The sequence below is a fragment of the Chelon labrosus genome (assembly GCF_963514085.1).
Source record: "Chelon labrosus genome assembly, chromosome: 20".
NCBI classification, from domain to species: Eukaryota; Metazoa; Chordata; class Actinopteri; order Mugiliformes; family Mugilidae; genus Chelon; species Chelon labrosus.
In genome coordinates this window covers 2,507,724-2,521,984 of record NC_140353.1, presented here as the reverse complement: position 1 = coordinate 2,521,984, position 14,261 = coordinate 2,507,724, and the positions used below count along the sequence as shown (strand labels likewise).

The window sequence follows — 14,261 nt, the reverse complement described above, 5'->3', positions numbered from 1 at the left end:
TAGACTGTTTGCCAACACATTAGCCAGCCACTTCATAAAGGCCGCCGTGGCTGTTTGTCTGCCCGCTAGTGGACAGAAGTCAGTTAATGCTGCTTTAATGTAGGAAACTACCGGTCACATTCATCTTCTGGTGCCCTGTTCAGCAGCTCTTAGCTCAGCTGTGCACCGTCTACAATCCATCTGACTGAGATTTATTTCCTGTGAGAGCAAAAAAACCTCAAGAGCTGGCAGATCAAATGAGATCCTACATGTGTACACCAATCAGCCATAACATTATGACCTATTACAACCAATCCCTTGGTGTCTGGGAACAGAATGATGTTAGTGGGGGGGCCTCTGAGGGGAGGGGCCTCTGTGGATCATCCCACAGATACTTGATCAGTTTGGGATCTAGTGAATTTGGAGGCCAGGTCAACACCTTGTGCTGTTCTTCGTGTTTTTTTTTTTAGTTGTTCCTAAAGTGTTTTTGTGTGTGTGTCTGTGTCAGGCTGCATCCTGCTGGGGATGGCTGCTGCCATCAAGGAGTGTCATTGCTATGGGGTGGGGGTGTCTGGTCTGGTCTAGGTGGGTGCTACATGTCTTAAGCTTGTTGCATACTTTGCGAGAAGTGGGGAATTTGTTCTTGTTCTCAAGGTGAGCAAGAAAAAGAGCAAAGTTCGTTCTGGCAAGACGAGACGAGAGACACTTTTCGTATTATTTTTGTTTTGACGGCGTTCATTCAGCATGCACCCACACATAGTGAGTGGCTGCTAGCATTTCTGCTTTTCCTCATTAACCACCCCTACTTCCAGTTTCTGTTGCTGGAAACCACACGAGAAAAAAGTTATGCCTGTTTGTTATGTCGAGAACAAGCTCTAGGTGCAGGTCCAAAAGTTTCCCAGCAGAACATTATATTGTCAGAAGATGGTCGATGTTATTTACTTCTCCCGTCAGTGGTCATAATGTTGTGGCTGATTGGTGTATACTAACAAGTGCACATGATTTGAGTTAAAAAATGGACACAAAAAATAACGTCGTTAATCTTTAACAGACGTCACAGCAGCTCCAAATGATCTGCTCAGTGAGGTGAGCGATGTCGACTAAGTGTGAAGCAGCGTGCGAGGCGACTCTCATTTCTACCTGCACACGTAGTCGGCGTTGCAGATCCGCAGCTGAGCCAGGCAGTTGGGCTTGTCCTTGTCCTCGTAGGAGCAGGACGGCACGATGGTCTGCCTGCGGCGCTCTGCGCAGGCCGTGTCGGTGCAGGGACAGAACAGCAGCTCCTGGGTGTAATCGGGGGGAACGCGGTCGAAGAACTTCCTCAGCGCCTTGTTGCACTTCGGTCGGTTACACGGCCCCGAGCGGGCTGACGGCTGGATGCAGGCAGAGACGTACTCCGTGCGAAGCTTCTGACACGTCTCGTCTATGTTGCACGCCTTGGCAGCGTCCAGGCAGCGGTTCACCGTCGTTACTTCGGACTCTAGAAGGAAAAGGAGGTACAAATGGGAGGAAGTTAGCGTTTCATCCTTTCTCCGTGGTTTGAGAAAATCAAATCCCAGGCAATGTTTACAAATGACTTCAAGGTTTAATTGGGAGTTGGTATCGACGTGGCCCTCTCACCTCTCGACTCTTAGATGCAGCGTAGCATTTACAGATATAAACATAAATAAATAAAAACGCGTCTTCCCGAAGAACAAACTAAACCAAAATGATGATTATATGTAATAGGCCTCCTTGTTATGAATTCAACATGACTGGTGTTTAAATGTTGCATGAGTCCGGGCTCTGGATGCGTTTCAGCCAAGGCCTAATGGCTGAATATTTCATTCTGTCGGGTTAATGCAGAGTGGCAGCGCTGAAAGAGCGGCTCCTCCATCTCTCCAGCCGCACAACAAGACCCTGTAATTACTGCTCCTTCCCCTTCATCCATCTATCCATCTTTCCAACACTCCCTCCCTGCATCTGGAGCCACCCCTCAATCACCTGACCCCCTCCTTCCCTCGCCTTCCCTCGCTATGTTCCTGCCACTCTCAGTGCTGCTATCACCCCCCTCTCCATCTGTCTCTCCCCATCCTCCGATCCACTCTTTCCATTCTTCCTCAACTTTGTCCATCTCTGCCTCCCTCAGTGCCCAGGCTTCCGCTGACTTCCTCTGTAATGAGCCACCTCTGTAGCGCCAGAGGAAAACCCCACTCATAACCATCTTTTTTATTTTTTTTTTTGGGCGGAGGGGAGGGGGCTGCATTATTTCCTAATCCATCACTGTGTGTGTGTTTTTTCCCAAGCCACCTCCCAGTCGATGTGGCCATGATGACGCTCAGCTCCTCTGGCAGATAGTGCCGCTCATTAGTTTGTAAAGTGCCTGTAGTTGTGTCTCCTGGTGGGTTCAAGTCTCACCAAGCTGTCATATAAAATATGAATGGCCTTGGAGAGCAAGATAACAACCCATCACAAAGCATAGGTTATTCCCAGCTTAACCGCTAAGCAGCCAAAGGAGGTAGAGGAGAGGAGAGGATGGGGGGGGGGGGGGGTTGGAGGATGACAAACTGTAGCCAGTGACCACATACACGGGAAGGAAAATATGCAAATACATTTTTATATGAAATCCATGTTGATGTGTTATTGACATTATTTATTTAAAGTGCTGAGCTCGCAGCAAATTCATGAACAACACAATGTAGAAGGAAGCTGCTCCTCACTGGAGTCCCTGATGGCGGAGGGCAGGTTGTTTCCCAGTCTCAGACAAGAGCCTACGCATTGCATACACCGACCAGGCATAACATTATGACCACCTTCCTAATATTGTGCAGGTCTCCCTTGTGGTGACTCATCAGAGAATGGACATGGGCCTTCTGAGGGTGTCTTGTGGTGTCTGGCAACACTACAGGACATTTGAAGGGAGGGGCCTCTGTGGATCAGTTTGGGATCTAGTGAATTTGGAGGCCAGGTCAACACCTTGTGCTGTTCTTCATGTTTTTTTTTTTAGTTGTTCCTGAAGAGTTTTTGTGTGTGTGTCTGTGTCAGGCTGCATCCTGCTGGGGATGGCTGCTGCCATCAAGGAGTGTCATTGCTATAGGGTGGGGGTGCCTGGTCTGGTCTAGGTGGGTGCTACATTTATAAGTAACATCCACAACAATGAATGCCAGGTCCAAAAGTTTCCCAGCAGAACACTGAATTGTCACAAGATGGTCAATGTTATTCACTTATCCTGTCATTGGTCATAATGTTATGCCTGATCGGTTTATGATGGCTAAATGCCACCTCAGAACTCTATCTACACTTCCAGCATGTAAACCTTGAAGGTGAACCTTTTTACTTTGGTATGTTATGTATTTCTTTCTTACCAACAGCCAGTTTAAGAATATGTTATTTACTTGTCCCGCAGAGGTCATAATGTTGTGGCTGATCGGTCTGTACCCTATTTATCATTTTGGATCTGAGGTGTGGACAACCAAGGCCCATGAAATGCGACAGTCCTTGTAAGGAAAACATTTCTTTCCACCACTCCTTCAGGCCAATGATGCAGTCAAAGTTTTCGTCACTTTTTTTTTTTTTCATCCATCACTGACTTGACTTTAGTTAACTGATTCATCTATTTAAGGGTGAGAGTCTGTTTATTTGAATACTCCTTAAAAAGTATGATGAGCCGTGGCTCCGGCTCGCGTCTTCGTAAAGGGTCATTACCCTGTTTGAGGGAGAGATGCTACGAGGCTGGAAAAACACCCATTAATCACGTCTTTGTTGTTTTGGCAGGCGCCTCGTCGAGATGCTCGGCATGGATGTCAACTCTGACCTCCTGTGGAGTGAATTTTACGAAGCGGCGGTACAGTGCAGGTCTGCTGCTGCTGGAATTCACGGTGGAGTCATATTATTAAGGTCACTAAACATATGTGTGTAAAAACCATAGACGGTATAAAGATGGATGGTGGAACCGCTCCTCTAAAGTGAAGCCAAAGCAAGTAGAGCTCCCCCTGGTGGCTGGCTGCAGTATAGGTCATAAGCTCCACCCCCTCCATGTTAGTGGGCGGGACTTGGGCCAAACAAACACTAAAATAAAACGTCAAATATATATTTTTTCAAGGATGGTGTCTTCAGGAGTTTCCATGCCAACCGCTCCATAAAGTAGTCCCGTGAGAGTTGTATAATCAAACCAGAGGTTGCGCTAGACTTTTTCGCTGTCTGTCATTTTGACTGACAGGGTCATAAAAATCCCGTCATAATCTATTTTTACCCCTCACTTTAATTTTTTAAAATGATAATAAAGACATTCAATAGCATTTAATTTTCATTAAATTTTCATTAAATTTTCATTAACTTTAAGTACTTTTTTTAGAACAGTATTTACTTTAAATGGTAAAAAAAAAAAAAAGTAACGACTAGGTAGAGCAGACCGTAGCATTAATTAAGCAAAAACGTGAGTGAGACTGGAGGAACTGTGGGCGGGGCATTGATATCACGGCTCCACGTGGCTCCACCCTCGGACTGTACTGATCAGACTCTGGATCCAAACTCGCAAGATGTCGGCGCCCGTATTACCGGGAAAATAGCGTCAGTTCGGCCCAATGCAAGGAAGTGGAGACGCATCGTTCATATTTATATACAGTCTATGTTTGAAACCGAACGCTAGCTAAAACCTGAATTCTTGTGTGCATATCTTCCACCTATGTGCACACAGTTTCCCACAAACGCGTGACTTTCTGTGATCTCATTCAATTATGCACAACAAGGCCACAGAAAATGAATTGGCTGAGGAGGTGAGCGTGAATGTGACAGCACGCATTGGGGATTTTCTGGGGAGTCGTGAATGGCGCAGAGCTGATATCAACACTACAATGCACCGCTGAGATCCATGGTGGGTTTGAAAGTAGCTGGCTGGGGACGTTGTGGGAACATGCGTGAAAATGAAAGAAGCGGAGAGGAAGCTGCGGTGTTCTGCAGCCCTGCTGTGGGGGAGTACAGCGTACATCTGCCTGTGGAAAAAAAAAATGTCATGCATTCCCAGCAGTCAGAAATGACTTTGGTGGTAAAGATTATTGTTAATTTAAATGAAATCTGATCCATTTTAATGCTACAGACAACCAAAATGAGCTCCGGATCTATCTCTGCACTCTTGAGCATAAACGTGAATTTACCTTTTAGGCTTTTCTAAAAACTCCTTCCTGCCCTCTATACCACTATTACAGCCCTCACCTTTCTCCTCCCTGTGCCATTAGCAGGGAGCTGAGAGCAGTTTATTCGTGTTTACTCGTGTCATTTCGCATTAGTTCAGCTTTGAAATCACAAAATTTCTGTTTGACACTGATCCCTCATTGTTATTAGGAGCCGCCAAGATGCAAAACTACCTCGTGCAATTTTAACATCATGAGCATCCTGTGAATCCCACGATAAATGTAATAAACATCCCTGCTTATCGAGACAGCGAGCTTCCACACCTCTCCTCGGTGTTAGACATTAAAATATCAGCGATCTAAACCAATTTTTCATCACTCAGTAGTACAAACATAAAATAATTTGAGAAATACCTAAGCGGCAGTGGTAATGTGTGTTAATAAAGGTCCGTTAAGTCAAATGAGGTAACACGACGGTGACTGAGCCTGTTGCTCACTAATGACGGTACTGCAGTATTTATATATATCTGCAGTATTAATAACCGTGTTCCTCTGCAGAGCTACGGTGCAAACGGTTATCAGGATATGAATACAGAAAACTAAATTCTCACCAGATTAGGGGTCCAGAGGTTGCTGCTAACGGAGACCGAGCATTCCCGACAGCTGCAGCTTCACATTAAAAGCGTTTGACGGGGATTTTTAATTTATTGACTTTTGTTACGGAGTGGTCACAGCAAATGCAACTTCTGACACAGGTCATTTTTGATTTGTTTGAGGGGATCAGTTTCAAATATTGCATGGAGCAATGGGACATGAAGGAAAAGCAGCAGCAGTGAGCTGTTAGATGAAGAGCTGCAGGAGACAACTCCTCAGCCATGAAACGGCTCCTGTTTACAGTTGCTCAGAGAAAAGTAAAAACAGGCTTTTTTATTAAAATGACAATAGTTTGTTATGCTGTGGTCAGAATACTGTGACCTGCAGCATAAACCTCATCTGCTGTTACCACCAGTAACTACAGGTGTCACCAAATAAACCAGGATGTAAATACTCGAGGTAGTTTTACTGTTTTTGACTTTACATGTGCTCATATTTCAAACCAATTTCATTTTCTAAGGCGCTACCCAGGCTGCTTTACGTCGGATAATCAAACTGGCATTTGAATATTCAAATGAAACAGTTTCCTCCCTAGGAAGTGTCATTATACTCTTGTTTAAACTTTTGGTTGCGTGCCTTTATACTCTCTGGTACGCCTGAATGCCTTCCATACTAATGACTTCATTTAAGTCAGAATTTAAGTTTCACCGAATCTCCGTCACAGCCTCACTCATCCAGAGCAAAACTGCTGTCGGAGAAAACAAAGCACTTGACTTCATGTCCTCGCCAGCAGAAAAAAAAAAATAAATTATATATGCCTCCTCATTTGTGTGCAGCTTCTCTTTTTTTCTAAACTCTAAAAGAAAAGAAAAAAGACGGTAAACAACTGCTAGCCCTGTCTCACCTCTTGCTATGCCTTTTTTAAATTCCTCCTGCTGTCTGTCTTTCATTCTCTCCATCATCCACCCCAGTGTTGCTGCTTCCAGCTGCATTAAAGTAAATAGGTAATTAATCTGAGCCTCGGGGGCTAACAGCAGCACATACCAACCCTGCGGCTTGCCCACAGGCTCAGAGGCAAGACAGAAGCAAAGTGTGGGCTTTCTCATCAAACACACCACAAACCCACCTGCACCTCCACCCGTCTGCTCCGTCAAAATGATGCGGAGTGACAACTCGACTTGTTCTGTCTTTAAAACGTATCTTGGTTGGGACCCGTTAGGCTTTTTGTGCAAAATAGCTGCTTTCAAATTAACTTTTACGAGTCAGCAAGAAAGCCATTTACCTGCAGCGATGGAGGCCAGACGAACGTAGTCGGAGCCCCTCTCCTCTGGTTCATATGGGTAGTTCTCCACCAGGTTCAGCCCTGCCAACACAGAGGACAGAGGTTAGCTTTACCAAACATGAAAAAAAAGTCTTGTTTTCTATTTAAACTGCTGAATTTTGTCTTTGCAGTGGTTGAAAAAGAAAGAAAATATACAACATGTGCTTCAAGATATCGTCCTTTCTCAATAAATGTTATAAGTTAGACAAAATAGAGCATATACATCATGCATGCACCAGATAAACCAAGCAAAAACCAGCTGTTGGAAACCCTAACCCTAACCCTAAAATCTACCCGGCCTGTGGTTAAACTATTAAAAACTAGTTTTAAAAACATGACCCTGTGCAAAGAGCACATTAAAATGCTGTGCCAGTGACTTTGATGGTCAAATAATCCAGCCTTGACTGACTACAGATAAAAAAACAAAACAAAAGAAGGTCGTACGAGGTTGAAACCAATTAGTTTGCCTCTTATGTTATAAAACTGGCCTGCAGCGGGTTTGCTCGATCAAAGCGATGAATGGTCTTGAGAATCGTATCGGAGTACAAAGCACAAAAAAAAAAAAATCAATGACAAGGACACGGTAAGCGTTAAAATCAAGACACATCAACAAATAAAACTAAGCTACTGTAAATAGGGCTGAATAATTAAAGATGGTTAGGATGCATACAGGTTTTAACGACATGTGGACGCATACATCATCTGGACATTGGAAATATTTAAGTCTCAGTGTGTTTTGACCTGAAAATAGCTCAATACACATGAGGAGGAAGAGCTGGCCTGCTGAAAGCAACCAACAGGAAGGAGACAGATATTTTAGACTTGGCAACATTTGCTTTAACCTACAGATATATATATTTTAATGCAGCATGTCTTTTGTTTTATGTAGGCACTTCACTGAGGGAAGAATGATGGCTGATGTAAAGCTCGCTCAGCCGACCTTTACGGTTTTATCTGAACATTATCTCCATGTCACGCCTTTTTACTTTCACACTTTCAGGATATTCACGACGTCGTCAACCTGCCGTTGCTCTCGTTTTCAGCTGCTTTGCATATATAAGTATACGGTGAATGCACACATTTGAATGTTCAACAAATAACGGGGTTCAGTGCACGAGCTGACAGATGAAATCTGAAGCAGGCACAATGGCTGTGGGCGCAACAAAAGGAATCAGATCTTCAGTTTGAGCTATTTCTGACACGGTAATCACTCTTTTCATTTCAGCCTGGAATCTAGAGTTGAGCCGTCTGGAGGTGGAAGCCTAATTCATGTGTAACGTTGGGGGGGTACACGCTCTGTAATCCCAAAAACGTACTGTACGTGCTCCCACCCACTCCTCCTCAGGAGCGCAGCCGTCAGTCTTACCGTGCAGCACGGACTGGTGCAGACTCCAGTAGATGCTCAGGCAGTTCTTCTCCCTCTTCATGCCTCGTTTACACTGGCAGCCGTGCAGAGGGGTGGACAGGAGCGCCGTCATGGCGTTCTCACACTGGTTCCGCGCCCCGGGCCCCAGCTTCACGCTGCCGTCCCCTGCCACACACTGCCTGAGGGTGCGCAGTCGCGGGCTGCAGGTGTCATCGCTGGAGCAGGTGTCTCCGGCGCGCAGGCAGTCCCTCCCGCCTGCAGAGAGAGCCATGTGTGGGACTCCTGTAGGACAAGACGGAGGACAGGTTAGAGTCTCATTTGTTTTGTCGTTTAGAGAAAAACACAATAAGTAATCCTGGATTACTAACATGAGATTACACCGAAGGTTCACTAAATTCACTAAACTCAACGTTAGAACCAAGCTGCAACATCTGGGGCTAAAAATGAAGCACGTAAGTGACAAAAATGATTGAAGGCTTGCTCCACAAAGGTCAGTCCACCTAGAAACTCCAAGTTAAAAAGCCAAACTTCACACGTTTCAGTCTGGCACTTTAAGTCCTGAGTCCTGGCCACTTTGAGGGACAGGCGGACGCCCTCACAGGTTGCTGTTAGCTGTCCTTCCTACACTCAAACTTCACCTCTTTGACCATTTTAGAATTCTTTTAGGATTAGGAAGCACTGCCAAGACGGTGACGCCCAGAGACGCCACCTCAAAACCTCAGGGAACGTGAAGGGTGACGTCTCATTTACTGAAATACACAACTAAAACTCCCTGTGCTAGAATATTTGTAGGGTTCATGCCTGAAAAAGTCAAAATCAAAATCATTTTCAGGGATAATCAACATTATCTTGGTTAAATTGTCAAACTAGTTAAGACTCTCCGTGATGAGTAAACAGATTATGAAACGGAAAATTGATTGAAAATTCAAAATTTAATAATCAAAATAATCCAGTGAATAAACGTGAGACTTCACTGACTCACTGGTTCATGACTAAATCAGTATATCTGAACTTAATAAGTGGATTATATCTTCACACCTCCTGTCAGGAGCAATCAAACATGTTCAATGATGCATCTGTGCAGCACTGTATCTGAGCATTTTAAAATTACATTCATAAACCCCAGGGGGGTGGGGCGGGGGGGGGGGGGGGTTGCTGTATTATTCATGAATTCATACAGTTGTCACATGGAATACATCTGACGCCACCGACTGCAGTCTGCAAACTTGGAGGGGAAGAGACGTCACATCGATACATCCCGACGTGTTCAAAATTAGTCCGAAGTCTTTCAGCTCGAGTCAAAACAAACTGTCATATTTGTTACTGATAGGTCCAGAGAGGAACAGCATCATTTGTTGTTCATTGTCTTCTTGTTTCATGTGGCACTAATCAAATGCAAGCCTCATCTCCCCCAGGACAATAAATGCTTGTTTATTCCCGGCTGTCTAAGAGCTGCTGCTCACTCAAACGTGATGTGATCGTTTTTACTTAATTCTGAATAACATGTAAATACGACTTCAAATATATCATCAGGGCGACAACAAGCACAGCTCAAAGTAAGAAATACTTGTAATTTAGCAAATGAACATGACACAATGGGCGTACGCACAGAAAGATGTGGAAGCAGCGATGCTAATAAAATGGGAGCATCTTCTGCAGCTGATTGACATTTGATGCAAACACAGAGCAAGGAAACACCGCCCAAGACTTTGGTTCCGACCACCAAATCCACCAAGCTCTTAGTGAGCTTGAACCCAGAAGGAGCAAAGGCATCGCCGAAGCCAAAGGTATTTTCTTTTCAAACAGAGAGCGGCAACAGCAAGAAGAGCTAGCTCCATCCCTGCGCTATGTTGTGCATGTTTACCTTGGAAACATCTGGGAGAGGAAATATACAAGAGGGTGTTTGAAGCAACCAGAACCTGGAACTTGCACTAGTGAACAACGACCAAAACACTTCATATGCGCACGCTTACAAGAGTCTTGTGCAGCCATGCTAGCAGCAGCTAACACATAAACTGTCATCATGCAAACATCTGTTAAGAATCTGTGCATTAATCAAAGCACTGGACAAGCAGGAATTTAAACCTGCTGATGGTCAAAGATGAATGTATCACCAAAGTCTTTCACATTTATCTCGGAGAGTGGGTCTGTCTAAACAAGAGTTGAAAACCACAAATGCAAAACCTCTTGGTGGCTCTAGAGTAAAAGTAAGGAGGTGACAAAAGTCAGTCACACATTCAGACATCGTCTTGGCAACGTAAACGTCTGCAGAAAATTTAAAAGCAATCCACTGAATGGAAAATTTGAGATGTCTGTAAAAAAAAACACAAAAACTGATGCTATGCACCAAAACTTTCACACAAACACACAGAACTTTATTTTCAACACTAGTGGAGATTCCAGAGTTTCCAAACGTGCCAATGCATTACAGGAAAATTAAGCACAGGACATCAAGACCATTTCAGTTTGAAGGAACGGTGCAGCCATTAAAACCCGTTTGCCAGATGTTAGTTTAAAACAAGTGAGAAGAAGGTGAGACTTCCCGCGCAGTGAGAAAATAAATGAAATCCCAATAAAATCCGATTCCATCACAGCTCCGTCAAGTCACAAGGAGTGAAAATCCATTTTTTCCACCAACAAACTCGCCAAACTGTCAGAGTTCCACGTCTTCATTTGACTCAAACTCTCGCTCTCCCTGGGTAGCGCTTGACTCCTGAGAGGTATCAGTACAACATGACTGACTCCGGTTTGCATCTTTAGCTGAAGCGTGCTACGCTGTGCCATGTGCCCGGCAGGAGGCTTCTCAACCTTTTCCACGGAGTCAGCTAATCTGGCAGCAAGCTGTCAATAAAAGTCAGACAGGGAGGCGGGCGGGAAGCTTGTTGCTGTGGGTTTTGGGTGTTTGTGGATGCAACGAGAGAAAGCATCTGCCACTCAAGTGAAGAGCTCATCTTCGCTGTAGTCTTGACAGGCAGCAGCACTTATTGTACCAAAAAAAAAAAAAAAATCATTTATTCCACTATAGAGTCTTGCAGTTTCATTTAATGTATGTAAAGTGAAGAGACGGGGGGAAGAATCTGCAGGATGAGGTAATGTGTTTGGTTTTTAGATGCAAATTAGCTCCGCTTGAGTTTTCTTAGATCGAGAGATGGTACCTTTGAAAAAAAAAAGCGTAGGTATTCCTGCTTCATGTCAAGATACGCTCAGAGAAAACTGCATATTTGCATTGGAGACGCACAGATAGATAGATAGATAGAGCTCCTCAACCTGTCCATGGAGCAGGACAGAGACAGCAGCCTGTCACTGAACCAGCTTCTCTGTCTGACTATAGTGTCCCGTAGAGGGTGGTGGACATTGCTCATGATGGACCAGAGTTTGTTCAAGGTCCTTTCATCTGCCACCGATCTCAGAGACTCCAGCTCTGCCCCCCTACCACAGAGTCCTCCTTCTGTATCAGCTTGTCCAGCGGTGAGGTGTCCTCCTTCTTCTTCGTGGTGCCTCCCCAGGACACCACAGCATAGAAGAGGATACTCGCAACGATATTCTGGTAGAACATGTCCAGCAGCTTCCTGCAGATATTAAACGCCTCCTGAGGAAATAGAGACGGCTCTGACCTTTTTTGTATACTGAGTCTATGTTAGCCGACCAGTCCAGTTTGTGATCCAGATGTAGACCCAGGTACTTTTAGGTCTGAACCACCTCGACACACTCCCTGTTGATGGTTACAGGCTGCAGGTGAGGCCTGGACCTCCGGGAAACCACTACCATCTCCTTGGTTTTAGCTGTACTGATCTGAAGGTGGTTTGCTCCGCACCATGAGACGAATACACTCTTGTCCATCCCTGATACACCTCACAATTGCATACAGTTCCCCAGCCTGACATACTGAGGTCCCTTAGTGAGATAGTCCACTATCCAGGAGGTGAGGTGTGAGTCCACTCCCATCTCTGTCAGCTTGTCTCTCATTAACAGCGGCTGGATGGTGCTGAATGCGCTAGAGACGTCAAAAAACATCCTCACAGCAGCATTCCCCCCATCCAAGTGCGAGAGAGTCCGATGGAGAAGGTAGAGGATGGCGTCCTCCACCCCCACCTTCTCCTGGAACTGCAGCACCAAATGTTTAAACATTATTAGAGTTTGCTTCTTTTGCTTCTCTTATGCAACTACGCCGAACTGCAGGTGGCAACAGACAGACGTCTGTGTGTGTGTGTGTGTGTGGGTGGGTGTTCTGATATGGAAGGTGGAGGAACCCTGAAGCTAGCTTTGGCTTCCCTCGGCTACAAAAAAATAAATAATAATAAAAAAATCCCCCGTGAGCATCAGCAGTGCAAATCATATTAAATTGCTACTAATCCAGTGTGGAGAGAGGTTTGATATTTGTCTGAGAAATTAAGCAGCACTTCAGATTGCAAGAGATAACTGTTTGCCTGGAAACAGAGCCGCGGCGCACCGGCAGTTCAAAGACAGACAGTCAAAACCAATTAGGAGAAATCAGTCGCCTTGTCATTCAAATTCGTTCCATCCAACATGCTTCCCTGTTTATCCCACTGAGGTAAATAATCTGTTTGAGCTCTCTCTCTCTCGTCTCTTTTCTCTTCCTCTCTCCCACGTCATCCTCTCCACTTATCTCTGTCTCTTCTCCTCCAGCTTTTCGTTTGTCCCCTTATCCCTCGCTCCTTTAAAAAAACACCTGCTGTAGTTCAAGAATATTTTTCTTTTTCCTGCGAACATCAAAACTCAATTCGCTCCCGTACGTTCCCGTGTTCTCGGGCAATTCAAATTTAATTCCTAGAGCTGAAAACATGATGTTGATGTTTTTGACAGAAAAGCGTGGGACAGTTCACATCAGTGAGAAAAGAGTCATCATGGAGACTGACAACATTCATGTTGGTTTAAAGGAGCTACCTAAAAGCTGTGCAGAACCATTTCTATTTAATTCTTTATCTAGATCTGGACATTTTACACACCGATCAGCCACAACATTAAAACCACTGACAGTAGAAGTGAACAACATTAACCATCTTGTGACAATTCAGTGTTCTACTGGGAAACTTTTGGATCTTTCATTCATTGGTGTGGATGTTACTTAAAGGGGAACTACTGTTTTTTACAACCTGGACTTTATTTCTGGCATAAAATACGATCGTTTACTCACCCATAACTTTTGTGTAATTTGTAGTCCTTCTGGAGATATTTAGGTCAGCGTATATCCATATAGTGGGAGTGACTGCAATGCAGCCTCTAAATAAAGCATTATCTGCCGCGAAACTCGTTAATTTCATCAATATTTTCTTATCGTACGCTAGTGCTATCCCCCGTTGAGCCCAGAGTTATCTGTTATCATCATCCGGGGTCTGTAGATTGACCTACAGACCCCGGATGATGTCTTCTGACCTGGATGATGTCATCTCTGAGCGCCGCGCACACCCGCGACGGTCGGCTTGTTTACTTACCTGTAATTTGCTACTGCTAATATATTCAGCCATGTTGAAAAAAAAAACTAGCAGTAGCAAATTACAGGTAAGTAAACAAGCCGCCCGTCGCTGTAGTTCTCTTTTAAGCCCTATATTCGCACGGGAATTATTTTTACCTGGGGAGGTCATGTGATTCAGATATGACCCCGCCCCCTTCCCCAGCTCTGCGTTTCGTGTGGCGCATTCGCAGCAGGATAGGCTACTCTGTGTTTTACTCAAATTTACTATCTATACTTATTAATTGATAATAATTAATAATGAAAAATATATTTTTAAAGACTATTGATCCAGATACGAACGACCTGTCAGTGTTTAAATCAGCCCTACCTTTGCTGATGAACACATTAATGCTTAATTTAATGATTTCATCTGGGTGAATGGGTGAATGGCTCAGCAACATCTCGACTTTGTACCCTAAC

At 44.5% G+C, this 14,261-nt stretch overlaps 1 protein-coding gene across 1 annotated transcript in view; it reads right to left on the bottom strand.

Moving 5' to 3' along the window:
• gfra4a (GDNF family receptor alpha 4a) overlaps window positions 1-14,261 on the bottom strand; it is a gene marked incomplete at both ends in the record, with an annotated part of 142,151 nt that overhangs the window by 21,099 nt on the left and 106,791 nt on the right. Inside the window, 3 exons of the mRNA XM_084568667.1 lie at window positions 1,120-1,459; window positions 6,964-7,044; window positions 8,369-8,650. Of these exons, the coding sequence (XP_084424793.1) occupies window positions 1,120-1,459; window positions 6,964-7,044; window positions 8,369-8,650 (703 nt within the window). The remainder of the gene's footprint in view (window positions 1-1,119; window positions 1,460-6,963; window positions 7,045-8,368; window positions 8,651-14,261) is intronic.